The sequence below is a fragment of the Lycorma delicatula genome, chromosome 8 (genome assembly GCF_047948215.1).
Source record: "Lycorma delicatula isolate Av1 chromosome 8, ASM4794821v1, whole genome shotgun sequence".
Lineage (NCBI taxonomy): Eukaryota > Metazoa > Arthropoda > Insecta > Hemiptera > Fulgoridae > Lycorma > Lycorma delicatula.
This window is the reverse complement of record NC_134462.1, coordinates 119,083,376-119,105,237: the sequence shown is the minus strand read 5'-3', so window position 1 is coordinate 119,105,237 and position 21,862 is coordinate 119,083,376. Positions and strand designations below refer to the sequence as shown.

The following is a 21,862-nucleotide window of genomic DNA, read 5'->3' as shown; positions in this document are numbered from 1 at the left end:
TTCTATTTATAAATAGAATATAAATTTTTTTATATGTATTTTTGCATTTTAAATTGATGTGCTATTAAAAGTCCTTTATATTTCAAATCATCTCTATATTTCAATCCACATTTTGATTCTGTTTCAAACTAGAACAAAGCCAGAGTTAAAATTTAAACTAAAATCGGAATTATGGTTTTTGATTAATAATATTCTCAATTTTAGGAAGTAATTGATTTGGTTATCCATAAGAAATCTTGAAAAAACTTTTATAGTAATGTATTTCTAAAATTATCTACTCTTAGTTTCAATGAGATTTTATGATAAGTCTATCATTTACTAAGAGAAATATTCATTTTTATGAGTTTTTCATTTAGTAATTTTATGTATTGAGTATAATGCACTTTGATTTATATGGATCTCCATTGTTGTCAGAATACCAAGAAGGTTGAACCATTGAGGAGTTTTGAAATTGCTTGGGGTAAAAAAAAAAATATTGGCCTATTGATAGTTAATAATGAAAATTGTATTAAGAAAAAAATACTAAATAAAATGTTAATCTGCAAATTATTAATTGAAATTATCTGCTACAAAATTCATCAGCAATTTTTTTTTTTATTTTAATAAAAATTATTGTATAAAGTATTAGTTTTATGAAATGTTCCTAATATTATTTTTATTTCTAGAATGAATTATATGTCTTAGTTTTCAACATGTGAAAGGCTGATAGCTTCATGCATGGTTGGACATGACTTGGTTCTTCAGTGCGGTCCTACTTTATTTCTTCTGACATTTTATATCAAGTTCTCAGGCATTTTCTTGAATGTTTGTTATAAGCTCATTATCAGTAAATATTATGTACCTTATCAGTATGATTATGTACCTTATCCTTATTATTCAATGAATCTTTCAATAAAATATGACACTGTCTCTTGGTAGTCATTGTCCACATTGAGATCTATTGTAGTTTTTATTATTTAAAGTTTTCTGTCCGTAATAACCCTGAGTTTGATTTTTGGAAAGTAATCCTTTTTTGTAGTTACAGTAGATTTTCAGAATTTAATGTAAGTGCTAGGAAGTACCTTTAAAAAAATAAGAAAATAAACTGAAAGATTGCATACATTTCACAGAACTTGTTTTGATATGGTAGGGATTGGTGTGACGGTGTAATAATAAGTCAGAAAACTGGATGTAGCATACTACCGAACAGCTTGACTATTGTGATCTCACTAGACGTAGTTTGATTAAATAAAATACTTTATGATTTTCATTAAATTTTTATAAAGCTCAATTAAAAGTTTTATTGGAAATAATTAGAGTAACCGGTTTATATATTTTAACTTCTTTATATGGTAATCTGGACTGAATGTTAATTAAAATGGTTTGCTGAATATTAAATTGTATGACATAGTTACATAAAATGCACATGATGATTTGTCATGATGGCATGTTTTTATACACTCATGTTTCATTTCATGTAGTCATATTTTTTAGTAGAGAAATTTTATATTGGTAATGTGAACAGCAGTAGGGGATTGTGACACTTTTTGTTGAATCCAATTTCTTTCCTATTACGCAATTTTTATCATCTATTTTTTATAACAACAGAACACTTTAGTATTGTTTCATATTTACATTTTTTTTTTTTTTACACGTTTCTGTATTTTCTGTATCCTTTTACTGCATGTGCTTATTACAACACCTATTCTAACATCTTTCATTAATTTTTGAGTAACAGTATAATTATTTTATTTCATAATCTTTAGCGTAATCTTTATTTAAATTTTGCAAAAGTTATATTGTTATACCATAAGATTATTTTATGACAAATCAAATTCCAAATACATAAAAAGTTTTTTTATTTATGTCAAAACATTTTCTTCAATCTCTCATAATAACATTGAGATGCGAATAAAAAATATTTATTATAATTTAAGTTTGATTTGCTTTGTCATAAATATCTGCTTTTTATTTTAAAACTGCCTATTAATTGTTATGAAAAACAAATCGCCACATTGATATGCAACTTTGAAAATGATTATTTTTTAAGACATATCAAACTAAATTTTTTATTTAATAGAAGTTGTTTTATTCATCTCAAAACATTTTCAGCTAAATGTAGACTAATTAAATTTAAAAAAATGTATTCTAATACATTTTATGTCAAATCTCAAGAACCTTAGCTTGATAATTTTTGTTACTACATAATTCACTGAATTTTGAGAAAGGACTTTGAGCTAAATTTGTGTAGGTAATTCATCATTTTGTGACAAGTATTTTAATTTTATTTCAGAATCACTTTAATTATACTAACGGGATCAAATCACATGTTAGAAAGTAATCTTTAGTGCAATGATTTTTGAGTTGACTAAATCGTATACTATACTATTATTAGAGGTTCATGGTTTCAGTTTGGGAAATTTCAACAAGTTTTCATTATTAAAATGTGTTCAGTCTATTTTGCAGTTATCAGAAATTTAATTTAAAAAATGTATTGTTTCACATTTTTTGAAGAAGGATCAAAATCATTATTTTTCATTGTGCGAGCCCTCATTTATCATTCTCTGTTTCTTGTTTCTAATATTTTTTCACAAAATAAAATCAACCAGTAAATCAATTTCTCTCCTTCTTTAAAAATTTATTTTAAGTTTTGTGCATTGCATAATTAATAGTATATATTTTTTATGAAAAGTATCAACTTTACTCTTATCTGTGACAGATTTACTATTGCCTATGAACATAAAACAGTTATGAGAGTTGCAGAATGAGATTTGATTAAAATCTTTGACATATTTTAACTTAAAATATTAACATAGGACTCCCACTTGTAACAGAAAGGTTTTTTATTGCTTTACTTAGGGGAAATTAATAAGCTAACTAATACTTATAAAATTATTCTACTATGTTAAGAGGTATGTCCATTAAAGAAAAATTAAGTAAGTAAGTTTATGTGTGTGTGTGTGTATATATAGAGTCCAAAGTTTATATATATATATATATATATATATAAATTTTTTTTTAAATTTTGGATTGGAACTACAACCTTTCTGGTATAGTATATAAGAACTGGTATTTCTAGAATCACTGACTCATTCAACTAGTACACATATTTATTAACTATTAAATGACTACAAAAAATAAAACTCACAAAAATAAAAAAAGCAGGATAAAGATAGCATTCAAAATTAGAGTTGTTATAAACTACCATGTTTGGACCTGTTTACTAAATAAAGATATTGCTTAAAGCTGAAAAATTTTGAAACAACAAACCAAATCAAATTTTATAAATAAAACGTTTGTTTAACTTACTTCAAAGTTTTTTCGGTTGTTCTCGCAATCATCTTCATTGACTGGTTATACTCTTTCATCCTGCTGACAGCTAGTAGTCTGGCAGTTTTGACTGGTAGACACATATTATATGATTAGAAAGACATATATAATTATTGATTATAAGATACCATATAATATTATACGATACCATATAAGATATATAATATTATAAGATGTCTTATGATTATAAGACATGATTAAAAATACATTTATATGATTAAAAAGTGCACTGGATGTAAATTGTATTTGTTCATTTAGAATTTTGTTATATGTTTTTGATCAAAATTTTTGTTGTTGTTATGTGTCATATTTTTCAAGCATGTTTAAGATTTGATCCTTTTTATATATGTGGTTGTTGACACAAAAACCAACAAGGTACCACATCTTAACATACCTGTACATTTTAAAATTTGTATAAACACAAATATATATACATATATATATATATTTATTTATTTATAAATGGAATGATTTACTAATGAACAGACATAATTCATATCCAATACACTTTTTGTCAACATTTTTAGTCTGGGTTCAAGTAATAAAAAAAAAAAATTTGTCCGCAAAATAGCATTATCTGAAACCAGGGTGAGAACAGCAAACGCACCTGTTGACGAAGGTGCTTGCAAGGTTAATTGAAAATATTTTTTGCTATACAATGTTCAACTTATCAAACTTAGTTTTGTTTGGTTTTTAAAAAAAAGTTCATAGTTTTAAATAATTTTTATTGCTGATTGTCACAGAAAAAATAACTAATTACATAAAGACAATACTTTGTGTGTATGCGTGTGCGTGTGCACGCGCATGCATGTGTATGTATGAATACAAAATATATTAATTTGTCGTATTCATATAAATAGATAAACTGTACTGAAAGTAAAAGAATTTGTTCTGGCCAAATAGAATGCATCTTCAAATAAATATCATGAACATGATAACAGTAACTTAGACTTGCAATTAATTGTTAAGTTATTTCTTTGATTCAAATAAAAAATAATTTTAGATTTACAAATATCAAAATTCTATATATGTACAATAGGATAAATAATTTTTAACTATAGTTTTAAAATATATAGAAACAAATAAAAATACATAAATTTGGTATACTAGGACAGAAACAGTTAACAATAATACTCTTTTCCATTACATCTTAAATATATATTTTTAATGAATTCTCATAAAAGAAAATTGTACAGCAACAGTTGCATTTTTGGAATCAAAATGCACCTCCAACAGCACCATTAGTAACCTATGAAACTATTCATGTATAGTTGAAAGTATTTGATGTTAATAAAAAATTTCTGTTATATTTTAAATTTAGTTAGTTTGATTAAAAAATAATCATGTCATTAATTTTCCCACTGTCTGTCATGGTTAATAAAGTTTTGCAGATGTATTATAAATAATTAAATTACATTGTTTTGATAATAAATAAATATGATTAATTAAAAATGTAATCAATCTTTTTTTTTCAGGTATTTACCATGTCAAGTGCATCCTAGTGCGCATAACTTGTACAGGTTTAATCAGGATAACTCAGGGCCACCATTTTATGAAGAAATTGTACCAAACATTGTACATTTTTACAGAACTGGGAAAGATGTAAATGAAATTAGTTTTTTTGATGCCTTATGCCTTTATGCTGCATTTCGTATAGCTAATCCTGAAAAAATTATGATACACACTGATGATGTGTTGGCTGTTACTTACAGTTTTACCAGATCATCATATGGCAAACGATTAATGCAAGTATTAGGATTTAAAAAGGCACTTGATATACAATATTGGCCTGTACCTAAACATGTTTTTGGGATAGAATTCAGTAATACTCATCGAAATAGGCATATTAAAGATGTTACAAGACTTAGAATTTTGAGGTATTTATTACTTATTTTTGGTACAATTACTGTTTTATATAGAAAGTGGAATTTTTTGTGTAACTAGAGACATAATTATTCAAGACTGTATTGTTGGAGTTATTCTTATTGCCTGTTGAAAAACTACATTTGCCATAGCAACACATCAAAAGTATATTAGCTACCAGCAATCTATAATGTTATTTTATGCCTGTGAGCCCTTGATTCTGTTTAGTGTTTGGTAAAGCAGCGGTTGAAACATGAATCCATCATTGTTACTCTTGCCAACAAAATGCAACTGTATGAAGTGTATGCTGTGAAGTGTGTGTGTGTAGTTTTTTACTATTGGAAAGATACAATAACAATAAAATCCATCTAGAGTTGTGCTTCATTTTTAATTTCCTGGCTAGAGTTCTGTTGCTGCTGCAGCAGCTTAGCTATAAAGGGAAAGTTAGTGATTGGCAAAATTTTTGGTGTTAGGATTTTTACAAATGTTGATTTTTTAAGACACCTTTAGTCCAAAAACAAAAAAAACATTGTTAGAAATTTCTGGAAGACATATGTATGCATGTAACTCAAAAAGATGTTTCGACCCCCTCAGAGAAGGGGGCATCACAATACTTATATTTTTTTTTTTTAGTAATTTTTTAGTATTTATATTTTTTTCTACCGTTTTGAAAAACATTGCACCAAATTGGGCTAACTTATTAAAAAAAACTAATTACTTTAAGAAATAAACTTAAATCCCAAAAAACAGTGGGGGTTGAAAATGCTGCCCATGCTCAACCTGAAACCTGAATGCTCAACCTGAAAACTTAAAAACCTTGTTTGGTAATTTTTTATATCTTATCTGTTTTCAAGTTGAGATTGTTATTAAAAGTGTTATATTAGGCAGCTATCAAGCAAGAGGATGAAATAAGACATGAATATCTTTTTAAAAAAAAATTTGTTTTTTTTTTTAGTAACCACACTCTAAATTCAGAACTATTTTGACAATGAAAACATCATTTGGTCGTGGAAGGTGACTGGAATTATATTTCTCTAGTACCAGGTGTGTAAATATGAAACCAGAATTTTTGTATAGAAAATACACACTTATTGTATGAAAATGATAAAAATATTTTATTCGAAATATTGTCCATCGCTAGCTATACATTTTTCCCATCTCTCTGATAGTTTATGAATCCACGCCCAAAAAACTGTTGCTCTTTTGAGACAAACCAGTAATCAAGCCATTTTCATACATTTTTATAAGAAGTGAAGCACTGCTCAGCAAGTGTGTCCTACCGATGTAAATAAATAGTATTTGGATGGAGCCAAGTCTGGTGAGTAAGCTGCATGTGAAAGTATTTCCCAACTGAACGCTGCAATCGTTTCCTTGACTGGTTGTGCTGTGTGTGATGGTGCATTATCATGAAGCAAAATTACTTTGTGTGGCATTTTTTGATATTCTGGTAGTTTTTCACACAATGGTTAATTCAAATCGATCATTTTTTGTCGGTAGCGTTCAGTATTAACAGTTTCACCAGGTTTTAGCAGCTTGTAATAGTTCACACCCTTGTGATCCCACCAAACACAGAGCATTATCTTCTTTTCATAGCGATTTGGACTTGAAATCGATGTCAATGGTTCGTCTAGAGTTACCTTATCTTAGAGTTATCTTTCATGCTTAGGATTTTCGAAATATATTCACTTTTCATCACCTGTCACAATTTGATGGAGAAATGACTTTTATTTTTTATTTGTACCTGGCAAGCAGCATTTCACAAGTAGTTTTTCGGTTTTTGTGCTCCTCATTCAGTTCATGTCAAACCCATTTTCTGGATCTTTCCATCGTTTTTGGTGGTCTTCCACAATCTTCATTTGTAACGTCAAAATCGCCATTTTAGAATTTTTTAAATCACTCAAACCACTGTGATTTACCAAGAGAATACTCACTGTAAGCTGCAACACGCATTCTATCCAATTCTGCAGCATTTTTAAAAAAAATGGTAATAGAAAATCAATGCTGTTCAGAAATCGTAGTTTGTAGGTACAAAACTCGACATGTTCAACACTAATTAAAACTATGCTGTTTTATAAAACTTGTATTCTTGTGAGTTGAAAATCTTTGTCAGTTGTCAAAGAAAGAAAATGGCATCAATGATGCGGTTTGACAGTAACTATATTGACAGCTAGGGCCATCTATGGACAAATTCCTGCATAATTTTTAATGTAAAAAACACATTTAATTAAGGGGGTAAAATTGAACCCACATTTTTTTTGTGGAACTTTTTTTATTTCTCACAATTTGTTCTAAATGTTGTATAATTAAATCATTAATATTTAAACACCCTTTGACTTATTTGAAATAAAAATCTGTCAAAAGCAATACCAGGAAAGTTATGCAATTCTTTGCCAAATAATTATCTGTGTAAGAATGTGATGAGAGATTGATGCTGAAAATTCAGAGTTAGTCACGGATTTGCATGATGAGAGGAAAAGAAGATGCGCATTTATAATTGATGAACTTGTTAAAAATACTGAATGAATTCTGTATGATGAATGCTATTTAATTTTTTAAATTTAAAATTAATTAACATCAAAAGAGTATATAATTAATTATTAGAATTATGACAGATAGGCTAGTTTTCCATAAACTCTGTTGCTATGAAAACAACTGACTAAAGTGCACTAAATTCAAAGAATGGGACTATGACTTTGGTGTCCCTTAAATACAACAATAAAATTTGTGATGAAAATATAAAGTAAAAAATTTGTTAAGGCAAAATATGAGCCAAGTTTGTGAATGTTGAAATCAACAGTACAAACAATACATGCACACTTATTCATCTAATAAATCAAGTAGATTCAAGCACATACTACTGTACTAAAAATTATGGCTAAAGTGTTTTCAGACTGCAAGGGAATTTTCTTGATAAATGTATGGAAGTTGAAATATCAGAAGTTTATGTGAACACTGAAAAAGATTCAGAGGTTATTTAAAAACAAACAGTACATGTTGCTTATAAAGACTTTTGTTCTACAACATGACATGTACAACTGCAAATTAAACAAACACTTGAGTAACTTCTGTAGGGTTTTTTTTAACAACCTACCCTATAGTTAGACTGTTAGTTATAGACTGCCATATCTTCTCCAGAATGGATGTGTGGTTCACTACCTAACACTTTCAAACTAGTTAGTGGCAACGGGTGGGGTTAATAACTAGTTAATTAACTTACGACAAAGTTCTTTAATGATAGGTTGCAAAACTGATATCATAATATGATTGTCTGAAGGCAGATGGTGACTAAAAATGCTTAAACAGATAAATCATATATATGATAAAATATTTTTTCTATCATTTTAGATTTAAGCATGTTAATTTTGAAATAATAGCCTGATGTTTATAATTACATTTAAAATTATGAAACAGAATCAATGAACAAACAGATTTTGCAGTTTCTCTTTATACTGGAAGTGCTGAATCCTTAGACTTTTATTAGAGTACTTTTCTTTAAGTAGAAAGCAGCTTCTATCTATAGGATATTTATTCAATTGCCATTAAAGAAGTAAAAGAAGAATTTTCAAAAATTGGCAGTCTTAAGCATATTGGGATAATAATAAAATTTTGCGTAAATTTTTATTCAAAATTACATTAAAAAATTAGATGTAATAGTAAATAGTTTTCTTTTTAGTCTGTCAAATTTTAACCTTTATGTCTGCTCAATTAAGTAACCATTTTAAGAGTTTTTGGAGAGGTAAAAATCTGGGAGAAAAGCTATGGTTTGTTTATGAATGTTAGTAATATCACGTTATTAAAAAAGGAGGAGCAGATTTCAAATATTTGTTTCTAATGAACAATATATAGCAACACATATGACACATCACTGAATAAAGAAAAGTTCAAAGTTTTAAGTATTAGTTCCATTCAATGCCTACAGTGGCACTGTGGTTTGTTTATGAAAAATTGACGACGCCACAGGAAAATTAATTTTGTGTGCTACAGTATGCAGATAATGAAATACATTGTTTCAGTGTAGCTTGTATCTCATTGTAGGTTCAACAAAAAGCTGTACAAGAAATTAGATGGTGGCATATGCAAAGGGAATAGCATTGGTTGACCTTGCAAGTCAGATGAAAATGTTGAGTGTATCTGAACTGCTTCCGAACATAGCACTAGCAAATCCACAAGCAGAGGAAGCAAAGAACTTGGAATTCTGCTACAAATACTATGATGTGTGCTTAAAAAAATCTGCATCTGAAACCGTGTAAGTTGCAGCTACTTCAGGCATTGCATCCAGGCAATCATGAAAAAATACATAATTGATGCAATTCCAGGAAGATGGATTGAAAGAGGTGGGCAGCATGATCTTGTTCATTTTAAGCGGCCTCCAAGGTCACCAGATCTTACCCCTTGCAATTTTTATCTGTGGTGGTACATAAAAGACAGCGTGTATATAATACCTGTACCGGCTACTCTTCAAGATCTGCAAAATCAAATCATTACTGCAGTGAATTCAATAACCAGAGACCAGTTAATTCATGTGTGGCAAGAAATGGACTACTGATTCGACGTGCGTCATATAACAAATGGTGCTCATGTTGACTGCATAAAGTAAAACTTTGAACATCCCTTTATTTAGTGATTTATCTTATTTGTTTTTATCTATTGTTCATTAGAAATAAATATTTAAAATCTGCTTCTTCTTTCTGAATAACCCTATATATAAATTAAATAATCTGATGTGAACACCACATGACTTCCTTGTAAACCTGTTGGATTACATGACAGCTACACAGTTACTGAAATATTAGTTTTTATTAACATTAATTATTTATATAATTATTAATTCAACAATCTTACATGAAATATTAGGATATAGTAAAAAGCCCCTTTATTACTCGTACTACTAGATCAGTATTATTCATATCTTTGTGAGTTCCTGATTAACAAAAGTTTAAGATTTCTGATGTGGCATATAAATAAAAGTTAATTAAACTCTTCCATTTAGTGAACTCCTGTCAACTGGTTACAAATGTTAATTTCAACCTTACAGTGTAAAATATTCAGTTTTTATTATTGGATTATTTGGTGAATAATCAAAAATGAAAAAGAAACAATCATACTAGAAGAAAAAAGATAACATGAATGAAATACATCCCAAAAAAATGACAAGAAGATGAATATGAAGAAAATATTAAGAACATGGGAAGAATAAAAAAGTTAAGAGAAGATTATAAATATAAAGAGGGAGAAAATGTTAAAATGAAAGAAAGAATAAAAAGATTAAGAGAAAATGATAAATATAAAGAGGAAGAAAATGTTAAGACCTAGTAAAGAATAAAAAGATGAATATAAAGAGAGAGAAAATTTGAAACCTAGAGAATGTGTACACAAATTAAGATCAGAAGAATTATATCAAACCAAAGAGCGATTAAATGATTGGCAACAAAAAACAAATAAACGAAATGATGATCGACAATATCAGAGGAGTTATGAACTAAGTTAAGATTTTTTTGCAATTTATTAAAGATTGGGCAAGTATGCCTCACTGTATGTGTTGTTCTTGTGAGGGTCTATTTTTCAGTCACTCTGTATTTAACTTTAAGGTAGATAAAATTAAACAGAAATTAAACTAGAAAATCGAAAAATAATATGATTCTAAATTATAATTTTATATTAATATTAAATAGTCAATTGTTTTACCAAATCTGTTACATATTCACATATATAATAATGCCTATTAAATTACATATACAGAGTTTTAAAAGTACATAAAATTTTATTTGACTAATAACTTCAGATTTATTTCATTTTTTTATTTTTATTGTTATTATTAAATAATTCAAACTGATGTGCCTTCCCTTAAGATCCAAATATTTCATTAAATAAATTATTTGGTTATAACTCTGTAACCAATGAAAATAAGTACCACTTATGATGTATCGTTGAAAAGCTTTCAGTGAGAACTTAATATTGCAGTTAAGAAAAAGTCCAGAATTATTTTTTTTTGGAATTTTGGGCTGTTTTTGGACACTTTTGGTTCATTTGATTGTAATCAAAAAGGGAGGTGTACAACTAAATGTTACAACAGTCCTAAATCCAAAATTTCAACATCCCACGGCTCATCATTTTTGAGTTATGGAGATACATATGCATGTACAGACGTCACGCTGAAACTAGTCAAAATGGATTCAGGGATGGTCAAAATGGATATTTCCATTGAAACCTGAAAACCGAAATTTTTTGTGATCACAATACTAAGTAAGAAATTTCTGTATAAGAAAGTAAAAATGGGGAAATAGATATTACTTTATTAAAAATCTATTAATAATTCACTATTTTAAGCCGACTTTTATCCATTTACGTAATTTGTGTATTAAATCAAATTATTTTAGGTAACTTTTAATAAAATTTCTGCTTTGGATGTGGCATAATGTCATCTTGAAAAATATTATTTCAATTTATGTTTTACAGATCAAATTTAGTGGAAGTAATTAAATAAGAGTGCAATGTTGGATTGATTTTTTTTTAATGTTTAAAATGAGTTGAAAGGATTATAAAATGTTATTGATCTGTAAATAGAAAATGTATATGAATGTTGTTTATAACTATAATCTTATATTATTGTAAAAATCATAAATTATTAATCAACAAAATAAGTATTTCTGCCGGTAAAATAAGCAATAAAATTTTTTTTTAATTTGTCTTTTCATTTATTTTTAAATATTTTGTAATCACAAATAGCATAAATTGAATCATAATAATGATTTATTCTATCAGTGACCTAAAATAACAATACATATGAAATTAAATTATGAAAAAATGAATGTGTTTACAATAAAACAACCTTATTAAAACACAAATAATTATTAAAGTTATAAAAAAAAGTCTAAATTATAAGTGAAATTACACAAGAATAAATATAAGCCTAACATATTATACATCATGAGCATGACAAGTTAAACATACCCAGTATTAGCATGTCAGGAATTTGTGCTAAAACTTAAGACAAAAATCAAACTTCATATTTTATAAAAAAAAAAAATAAATATATGTTTTCAGATATGGAAGTTGTTAGGACTGTAAAATCTCAGCTTCAAGTGAATTCAGTTTCTGGTGTTCCCGTGAGGGTCACTTAGCATAACTTACAGCTAATTTTTTTAAATCAAAATAAAATTGAAGAAATTTAAGCACTTTCTTGGTTTTGCCGAAACCGTCCCTTTTTGCCTCTTTTACAGTACGATCGGTTAAACAATTTTTCATGCTTAAAAATAGTTCAGAATATTGTATGTAAAATAAAACTGTATGAAATATTATATATCCAACCCATTTAGAAGGGAGTAGGAAAAGGAAAATGTGATCCCATGCCCCCAATGGCCCCCCCCCAAATTCAATTGCTGGATATGCCCCTGTGCTTGTCAAGAGTGTGTGTTGCTTACTTATCTAGTGCAGGTTAACTACTTCTAAGTAGTTAACCCGCATGTCAAGTTAACCCCCGTGTCTCTGTCAAGAAGATTTGTTAGTCATATTAAGTAACTTCATTTTTCATACTATTACTGATTGGACTTCATCTATCCATTTTTTCAAGTTTCCTAACCCGGGTATTCTCCTGACTATTCTTCTTTTCTGAATTTTTCTGTGTACTACTAGCTACAATAAATATATTTCACATTACATAAAACATAGCCCGACTATTATAGCTTCCATGTTCATTCAGTATTTCTATTCTTTTAGAACCTCACCTAGTTTGTGAGTCTGCCCACCCAGAACATTTTCAAAATCCTCTGATATAAGCTCACTTCAAAGATATCCAGTTTGTCTATAATTGCTTGATTCAGGTCTCTACACTGTATAACTTATTGAACACATAACATTTAACAAGCTGAATTTTAAGTTGCAAAGGCAAATTATTACAGACTACCCTCCTCATTATTTTGTAAAAATTGTCACTTTTTTCAATTTTTGTTCTCACTTCCATTGTGCAGTCTAAATATCTTTTATACGTGTTTAAATTTTTCAGTCTATCTGCCTTCAGTACTTCATTGATGTTATTATTTTTGGAATTACTAATTTTTATCTTTTTGTATCAAAGGACAATCTGTATTCCTCACTACCACCCACATTAAAAATCTATCTTTTAAAACTTGATGTTGTCAGCAATTATCACAATAAGGGTTACGCAGCAGGAAAAGTAATAGTTTTATTGATGTTCCTACAAAACTAATGTTTTGGATCCTCTAGATATTAAATCTAATGTTGTTTTCATAAGAGTTTTTAAAGTAGCAGTTTGATCATACTAAAATTGATGTTAAGGGTTAGGTAAAAGGAATCGGGCATTATAACTATATATCACTGATCATACAATATTTTGTTAGCTTCTTAAAATATTCAAAATGATGTGAATCACAGGTATTCAGATATTTTGTGAGATATTTGACATAACTTATATTTTTCATTATTATTTGTATTTATTAGTTACTTATTTACATTAAATAATAGTATTTTTTTGTTTTCAGGAAATACGGAGGAATATTTTTAGATAATAATTCATTTTTATTAAAAAATCCTAAGCAATTACGCCATTATGAAATGACTACATTTGAGAAAAAAGATAAACTAATTAATTATTTAATAATAGCTCACCGAGATGCAAGAATGCTTGATTTGTGGTTAAAATCATATCATAGATATGATCCTGATATTCAAACACATCATCGCACAGATTTTGTTAACTCATTATTCGCACAGAAAACAACATTTTATCATAAATTTGAAAATGGTGCACAAGATGGTAATATAAATATGTTAAATGGTGAAAATGGTTTACAATTTAATAATCAAGATAGTTGTTATGTTTTATATTTAACTAAATTAAAAGATAATAATGTTTCAGAAGATAATGAGTTTGATTTTGAAAGTGATTATTTTGTAAATTTAGTTGATAAACACATTAGTAATATGAAATAATATTCCACTTTCTAATTAATCTAAAATGAGTTACATACAGATGTTGAGCTCTACACAAAACGACTACCGGTATATACACATAAATCTCATAAAATATAAAACTAATAAAGAAGTAAAAAAAATTATGAAATAGTTAATAAAGATTGTTATGTTACATAATAATAATAAATCAGTTGCTGAAAGGTAAAAATCAAATATAAACTGGCTTTTCACTAATTCTATAATTGTTTAAATTAAATTTCCACTTGCCAAAAATTTAAAAAGTGTAAATCCTAGTACTTTCAGAGCTGTTACTCCATCTTCAGGGATTTTCAGGTATGTTAGTTTTAATTCAAATCAAAAATCAATAAATCAAAGAAAAAAAAATCAATAGTCAAAGAATTTTCATTAATTCTTTGCATTGTTTTTAATGCATATTTTATTTGTGCACACATAAATAAAATATTATTAATATTTATTTTAGTCTAAATAAAAACAATCAAATAATAAGTGGAGTATATAAAAAACCTACCTCAAATGAAATCATTATAAACAAGAATTCTGATCATCCTTGGTCCCAAAAAATTAATATTTTTAAAAACATGATTAGTAGAGCAATAAATTACATAAACGATAAACAGGAATTGTATTGCCTCATTTTATTTGTACAATACATTTTAAAACTCAGGTGTAATAATAAATATTAGTTTCTTCAACAAGAACGATAGCCTGAGAAAGGCCCATTAAATCCACTGCAAAAAATCAATTTACATGAATTCTTGGAAATATTGTTATGTTTTTACCGGTTTTATTTATGCAGTTTACCCTTATTTTTTTATGGAATATTATAAAATTTTCTGAGGGCAATATTACTTTTTTAATATTAGATTATGTAAAAGCCTTTTCAGTGAAATACTGTTTAATTTGATGCAGCTATTTGAAAGATTACATTTTTAATAAATTGTCAAATTAATATGTACAAAATTCACTAATTAGTCTACGATTACAGAAATATAGGACCACCAGTTCTAGGATTTATACTATTCTATATTTTGAAAAGAAATATACAATGAAATTATTAATTGTGCAAATTGATATTTACTCATTTATTAGACCTGAATCGCTGTATTAACTACTGCATATAGAACTTGTTAAACATCAGTTAGCTTTGCTGTAGAAAACATTTTCTTTGTGAGAAAGAAAAAAATTATATAGCTGAATTTTAAGATTATTGAGATGTGTTTTTCCCCAAGTTAGGTTTTATGAGAGAAATTACAGGTTATTATTAATTATTTATTTATCATACTTGTTAGTAAAAAAAAAAAAAAAAACTATTATGCACAGACCATATTAAATTATATATAGTAAATTAATTTATTATAAAAAAATAGTTATTGTTTGATAAAATTATTTTGCTTTTATAATTCTAAATTTTTAAACTTTCTAATTTTTGTTTTTCAAGTTTCATTCTCATTTAGGCTACCTAAATGAGAATACACTTAGGTGAGGTGATAATTAAAATTGGACCCGTCCATTCTATTTAAGGGATTTTCTTAATTTTTAAAAAAAATAATGGTGATCTTTGTTTTTATTACATTACCCACAATACTATATTATTATTTCTGTAGTAAAACTAAACAGGTTATTATAGATAAATCAGATAGAAAGATAATGAAAATTTTTAGCTATTAAACTAAAAATGTAGTTTCTGTATTGATTAATTTTTTACTAAAAATCCCAACAGCAGAACAAATTGATAATGTTTTTAAATATTCATTGTACTTATTTTAATTTATGTTTTTGTTTCGAAAGCTTTTTAGTGGACCACTACATAGTGTACTACTTGTATTACATAGTTTCTACATCATTGATGAAAACAGTTATTATCTACCGCTGTTCTTTACTTTTTATATTACAATTTCATATTAAATCAGATATAAAATTTCCTTTTAAAAGTGTATTGCTCTGTTTTAAGTAATAATTATTATATTGCTATTCATAAATCAATAACGTGCACATTGAGTAATAGTTTTATGTAATTCATGGGAAATATATGTATGAATATATATATGGTATATTTCAGGCTAAATGTTTAAGACCATTAGTAAAATATAAATAAAACGCATTGTTCTGACTTACATAAATAAAATTGAATAGATTTTGACTAAATTTAAACTTTTCTATGAAAATGCACACACTTTCTAGTTTATGTAGAGCTGCAAGCATCTCTTCCTGTTATTCTGTTTACGTATAACACATGATGAAACACATTTCTCAAAAATCATCAAACTTATTGCTTCTCATTATTCTTGTCTACCTTTCTTTTCTACTCACACATATTGTTATCATGTTAAACTAAAGACACTACGTATATTTATTTATTTTCATAAATATTACTGCAACATAAATACTCTGTTGGTAAATAATTACAGTTCATTCTTAATTTGAAGTATCATTTGTAAAGACCTATTAAAATAAGAAAAGCCTGTGCAATTAGTATGGAGAAATGTTCAATCATTATCATCTTACTTAAAAAAGGAAAATCAGGCACAATGCAACAATTGAGTTGAAGTTATCCAAGAATTTTGCGCATCACTGTAGATCGTTTTAAGAAGACCGCTGTTTTCAATCTTGTAGTCGTTTAGGAAAGCTTAACGTTAAGAGTAAGAGTGAAGATCATTTTGTTATAGTTACCAGTAAGCGAAACAGACATTTAACTGTACCAGAAATACATATGAAATTTAATGAAACTTGCACTAAACTTGTTTTTTTTTACTACAGTGAAACAGTGTTTAAGGAATACTAAGTTAATGGGATGTGTAGCAGTTCAAAAATCGCTACTTAGTGCACAAAATAAGAAAAAATGCTTTGAGTAGTCGGTCCTTAAATCATCATAATTGAACGGAGGAAGACTTCGACAAAGTGCTTGGTCAGATGAGTTTAACTTTGAATATTTGGTACAAAAAGTGAGTTTATGTTCGACGAAGCGCTGAAGAAAAGATGCCAATAGAAATAATTATAATTTATAATTATAATTTACTTTTAATAAAAAGTTGTGAGATACGATGAAAATAATATTATGTATATATATATATATATATATTTATTTATTATTTTTTTTTAAATACAGATTCATCTGTCCATCCTCTTATACTTATAGTATTATTTTGAAAGAAATTTTCTTTAAAATTAACAAAGAGGTACAGCTTTAAATCATCAGCCAATACAGAAGCATCATTGTCGATTTCATTTATCGGGACTATAGATAATGGGAAACAAAAATTTAATTTCTGTAGCAAGGCGCAAATAATAAATAATGAAAAAAATATATAAAAATAAAAATCAGCACTCGGTACAGCAGGTCTAATAATCCCATGCATGTGTTATTTTCAAGTTACTTATTTGGCTTTTTTACTGATGCACGCACGATCGTCAAAGCATGAAGTAGATGTATTTCTGTGATACATGCTGGCAAGTCCTCCTGCTTATGTATACATTTAAATTAGAGCAATTTTATTTTTGGATGTTATGCAGAGAGCCTGTTACAGCTACCTTTTTTACCAATAATGTATGGCTTCTTCACTGACAAGCTTCTATATGCAGTCTTTTTTTTGCTCTGAGTGAGAGACCTAAATGATGTATATAAAGGTTGTTATTATAAAAGATAAATTAAAAAAAAATTTTTTCTGTAAAACAGATTTTTAAAAAAAGGGAAAAGTTTGTATTATTTTGGTTTGTTTGATTTAAGAGTGTTTTTAATAGAGCTCATATTTTTTAATAATTTTCAGCTAGTTTTACTCTTAGATAAATGATATTGCTATCGGCAGAGTTATGTATATATTAAGAGGAAAATAATTACCTCTATATTTTTCAAATTTTTGAAAAAGTGACCAAAGAAAATAGTGACCAAAGATATTACTGGTTACAGTTCTTACATAATGAATTTCTTTATTAGATGGGATTTTATATGTGAAGATTAAAGTGTTACGTTCCTTTTTAATTTATTTAATTATTATTATTGTTTAATGCAGATTAATTTATATTATTAATAGAACTGTAATAGTATATTTCATTATATATTTTTTTTGCTGATTCGATTAATGTGATTTTAATCTACTTCTGTTAGATTTAATAGACATTTACACAGTTTATTACTAGTTTTTTTTTCAGTCCTTTAATGGTATTTTTGATTGCTTTACATGCCAGAAATTATTTATTTTGATAGGTTGTTATCATGCCTGTTCAAATACAACATGCAGAAATTGTGGTAATAGCATTATTGTACCAGTTTTATATATACTACAGTTATAGTGTTACATTTCATTTGTAAGTTCCATTTGTGAAGGATTATCATGTATTACTTTATGTATTACGTATTATTTTACACATATATACATACACATACACATACACATTACACATATATACATTTACACATATATACATTTTATTGCATCACTTAAATGTTTATTTGAATCGGTTAATAATTATATCATATCGTAGATTAAAATTCTTAAAAATAATGTTTATATTAGTGATAATATTGCTATGTTCTTTTTTTGTTATATTATTTTTAGTAACAGTGAGTCATTGATGTTTAGTTAATTAATTACTAAATGCATCTGTTTATCTATATTAATTATTTAGAGTAAGGAATATATATATATATTTACAGTTAATTTAATAGATACAAGTAGTGTCTGAAATAAAGCAATTAGTACATGAAAAGACAATTTGTTTATAATATTAGATCAATCTAAGATGAAATCATGGCATTACAATTCCTTATGAAAGTAATGATTAATTGTGTTAAAATTAACAATCCTTTATCCTAACTAATTAATAAAGCTTTATGGCTACATCAACCGTTTAATTAGTGCCATAAATAATTCATTTTTTTCAGTTCAAATTACAATAATTTTTTTAATTATAATAATAAAATAATTATTGGTAGATCTACAATGGAGAACTGAATTTTTTACTGGTATAACATGTTTCTGATTATGTCCTTTATGAGCATTTAAGATGAGTTATCCTATTCTTGATTTCCCTTCTGTGTGGCATGTGCATCTTTTGTCTATCCTCCTCTATTATTTTTTTATGTCATATGAGTAATTCTACAAATTAGATTTTAACATTACAAGGATTAAATTCATACTGGACTCGGGTGAATGGAACTGCACCATTTAAATACAAAATTCATAAATGTTTCTATCTATGATTGAACATTAGAAGAGGTAAAAGCTTACAAGATATGGGTGCTCTACATTACACCTGTAGAAATGCGAATACTGGGTGATGGGACTTAAAATGCACAAAATATACATGCATTAAAACTGCACTACAACCGACATGGTAATACACTGACCATGCAACCATAACTGCAAGAGCCCAATTGGCCACATTGATATACCTAAGATACATGTATTAAATCGGTCGGTTGATTTTCAATTGGCAAATCTTTGTTATATTTCTTCATACAAAGATACTGTATTATTAAATTTTTATTTTAGTAATTAAACCGTTTAAAAAGTAGCAGTTCATCTATTAAAAAAATGTGAATTTCATAATAATTTAATATCCGATCCATAATGAATTTCTTTGATATATTTATAAACAGTAATATATAATTTTACAGTTAGTTAAACAATAAGAATAAATAAAATTAGTTGTACAATTTAGAATATTATAAATGAACCAGAAAAAAATAAAAAAGTCTTTATTCTCAATCCACATCAGTTGAGAAACGATGTGGTTAAAGATAAAATGTCATGAATTATTAAAACAATGCTAAATTTAATAAAACATTTTTACAATTATTCCACTTTTGCAGAGAAAAGATTCAGTATTTCTATTGTAGAATATAAAGTTATCATTAAAAAAAATAAAGTATTGTTAAAGCAGAGAAATCAAAAAATGTTGTTATAAGAAATGTCTAAACTAATGAATGATCTCAGACTAGTTCATGTGCAAGTCAAAAAAGTGTTCTATTCAGGCTAAGAATTGATGGGTGGTGCTACATTTTTGTTGTATTCATTTAAAAACATATATTTTTTCTTAATTTCATATTGTGATAGATTCTAGTGAGTTGTGACGTTTGTCATGATCAAACAATTAGTCTTAGTTTTTCAGAGTAAATGTAACTGATTATGGTAGTATTTATTGATATAGACAGTAGACCACATAAAAAAAAATAATAATGAAACTTACCAAGCGATTTAAGATTAAAGACGCTCCGAATACTTTGAGTTTGTAATTTATCTAGTGGTGATATTTTGTTTATAAATTTTTTTATTGAGGGGGTAGATTTCAGTGTTGAAATTTTTATTTGTTTTCCTCTGAAAATCAAAAAAAAAAGTTCTGATCAACTATTTGTCAGCTTAAAAAAATAATGAAGCAGGAAAATTTTGAAACATTACTATTAAAGTTTTTACTAACAAAGAATAATGTATTATGGGAAAAAAGAGTTAATTAAGCTTCTTAATCTTCCACTTTATTGTATGTTATTTTTATTGTATATAAGTATTGTTTACCGTACAATGTATTCCATTTGAAGAAAGTGATAATGGCTACTTTATTTATTTGTAAATAAATGTGTTTAGTTTATTGATATTTATTATAATTTTATTTGTTTATCCTTCCAATTCTATTTATTTTTTTTAACAAACATAGAAAAAACCATTTGTTTTGAGTATTATTTATTGTTACTAATTTTAAAATGTTTAAAACTTTTTTCTTTGAATTGCTACAATTTGTCATAGTAAAGAAGAAAAATGAATAACAAAAAGATCTGAGGTTGTAAACTGTTATTTTCGTAATGTATAAAAGGGGATGCTTGGATATGACTGGATTGTTCTTGTTATAGATCAGAGTCCTGATTTATTATGTAAATGATACCTTTAATGCCAGTTTCTATATACTGGTATCGGATTTGGACCGACAATAATCAAATCATTTTCTGTATTGGACTGTTTAATTGAAATTAAAAGTTATTGTTTGTTTTCTCTCTCCAAAATTAATTTGTCTTCAAATTATTGCCATGTGACCCCAACAGATAAGTAAATAATTGATTTTAATAAAATGCTCTATCAGCTAAATGATATGTTAAGGCATTACAATACACTTATCTATATGACATGTTCAAACTAGTGCCAGTGCCAGCCCTAGGCGGTAGGCAAGGTAGACGACTGCCTACAGTGACAAAATTTAGGAATGGCAAAACCGCCTGAACTAGAAAAAAATAAACATAGCCCACAAAAACACATTTTGATTACTTGAATCTAGAAAATAATGCTATTTACTATTTATTAGTACAATAATATTATTATTGTACTAGTTTTGTTTATTGTTTTAAAAGTATATTTAAATTATCTCTGAAAATAGTAGGTACTAGTTTTAGTTTGTAAATTGTTGTCATTAGCTCTTAAAAACGTAAATTTTGTTTTCCAATAAAACAGTTTTCCATAAATCTGTATTATTATTATTATTATTGTCTTAATTCAATTATATGCCATTTTTCTGGTTAACATGGTTCTTTTATAATTCTGTTTTTTTTTAATTTTAAATTTTTTTGAAGCTTGGGGATGGCATTTTTTGGGTTTGCCTATGGTGGCAAAATTGCTAGGGTTGGCCTTGCTATTGCGTATTGTTAAAAATCTGGATTAATCAGTTTGTACAATGTCACAATAGGATTTTAAGTTGTATTAAACGGGAATTTATTATCTAACTCTCTTCCACTGTGTAACAATTATGACAAATTATA

At 27.0% G+C, this 21,862-nt stretch overlaps 1 protein-coding gene across 2 annotated transcripts in view; it reads left to right on the top strand.

The window, feature by feature from the left end:
* Positions 1 to 20,712, top strand: part of LOC142329262 (uncharacterized) — a 141,172-nt gene extending 120,460 nt beyond the window's left edge. For both annotated transcript variants that reach the window (XM_075373686.1, XM_075373688.1), the window contains exons 3-4: positions 4,785 to 5,186; positions 13,671 to 20,712. In XM_075373686.1, coding sequence (XP_075229801.1) covers positions 4,785 to 5,186; positions 13,671 to 14,121 — 853 coding nt within the window. In that variant the 3' untranslated portion in view covers positions 14,122 to 20,712. The remainder of the gene's footprint in view (positions 1 to 4,784; positions 5,187 to 13,670) is intronic.
* Positions 20,713 to 21,862: the final 1,150 nt, after the last annotated feature.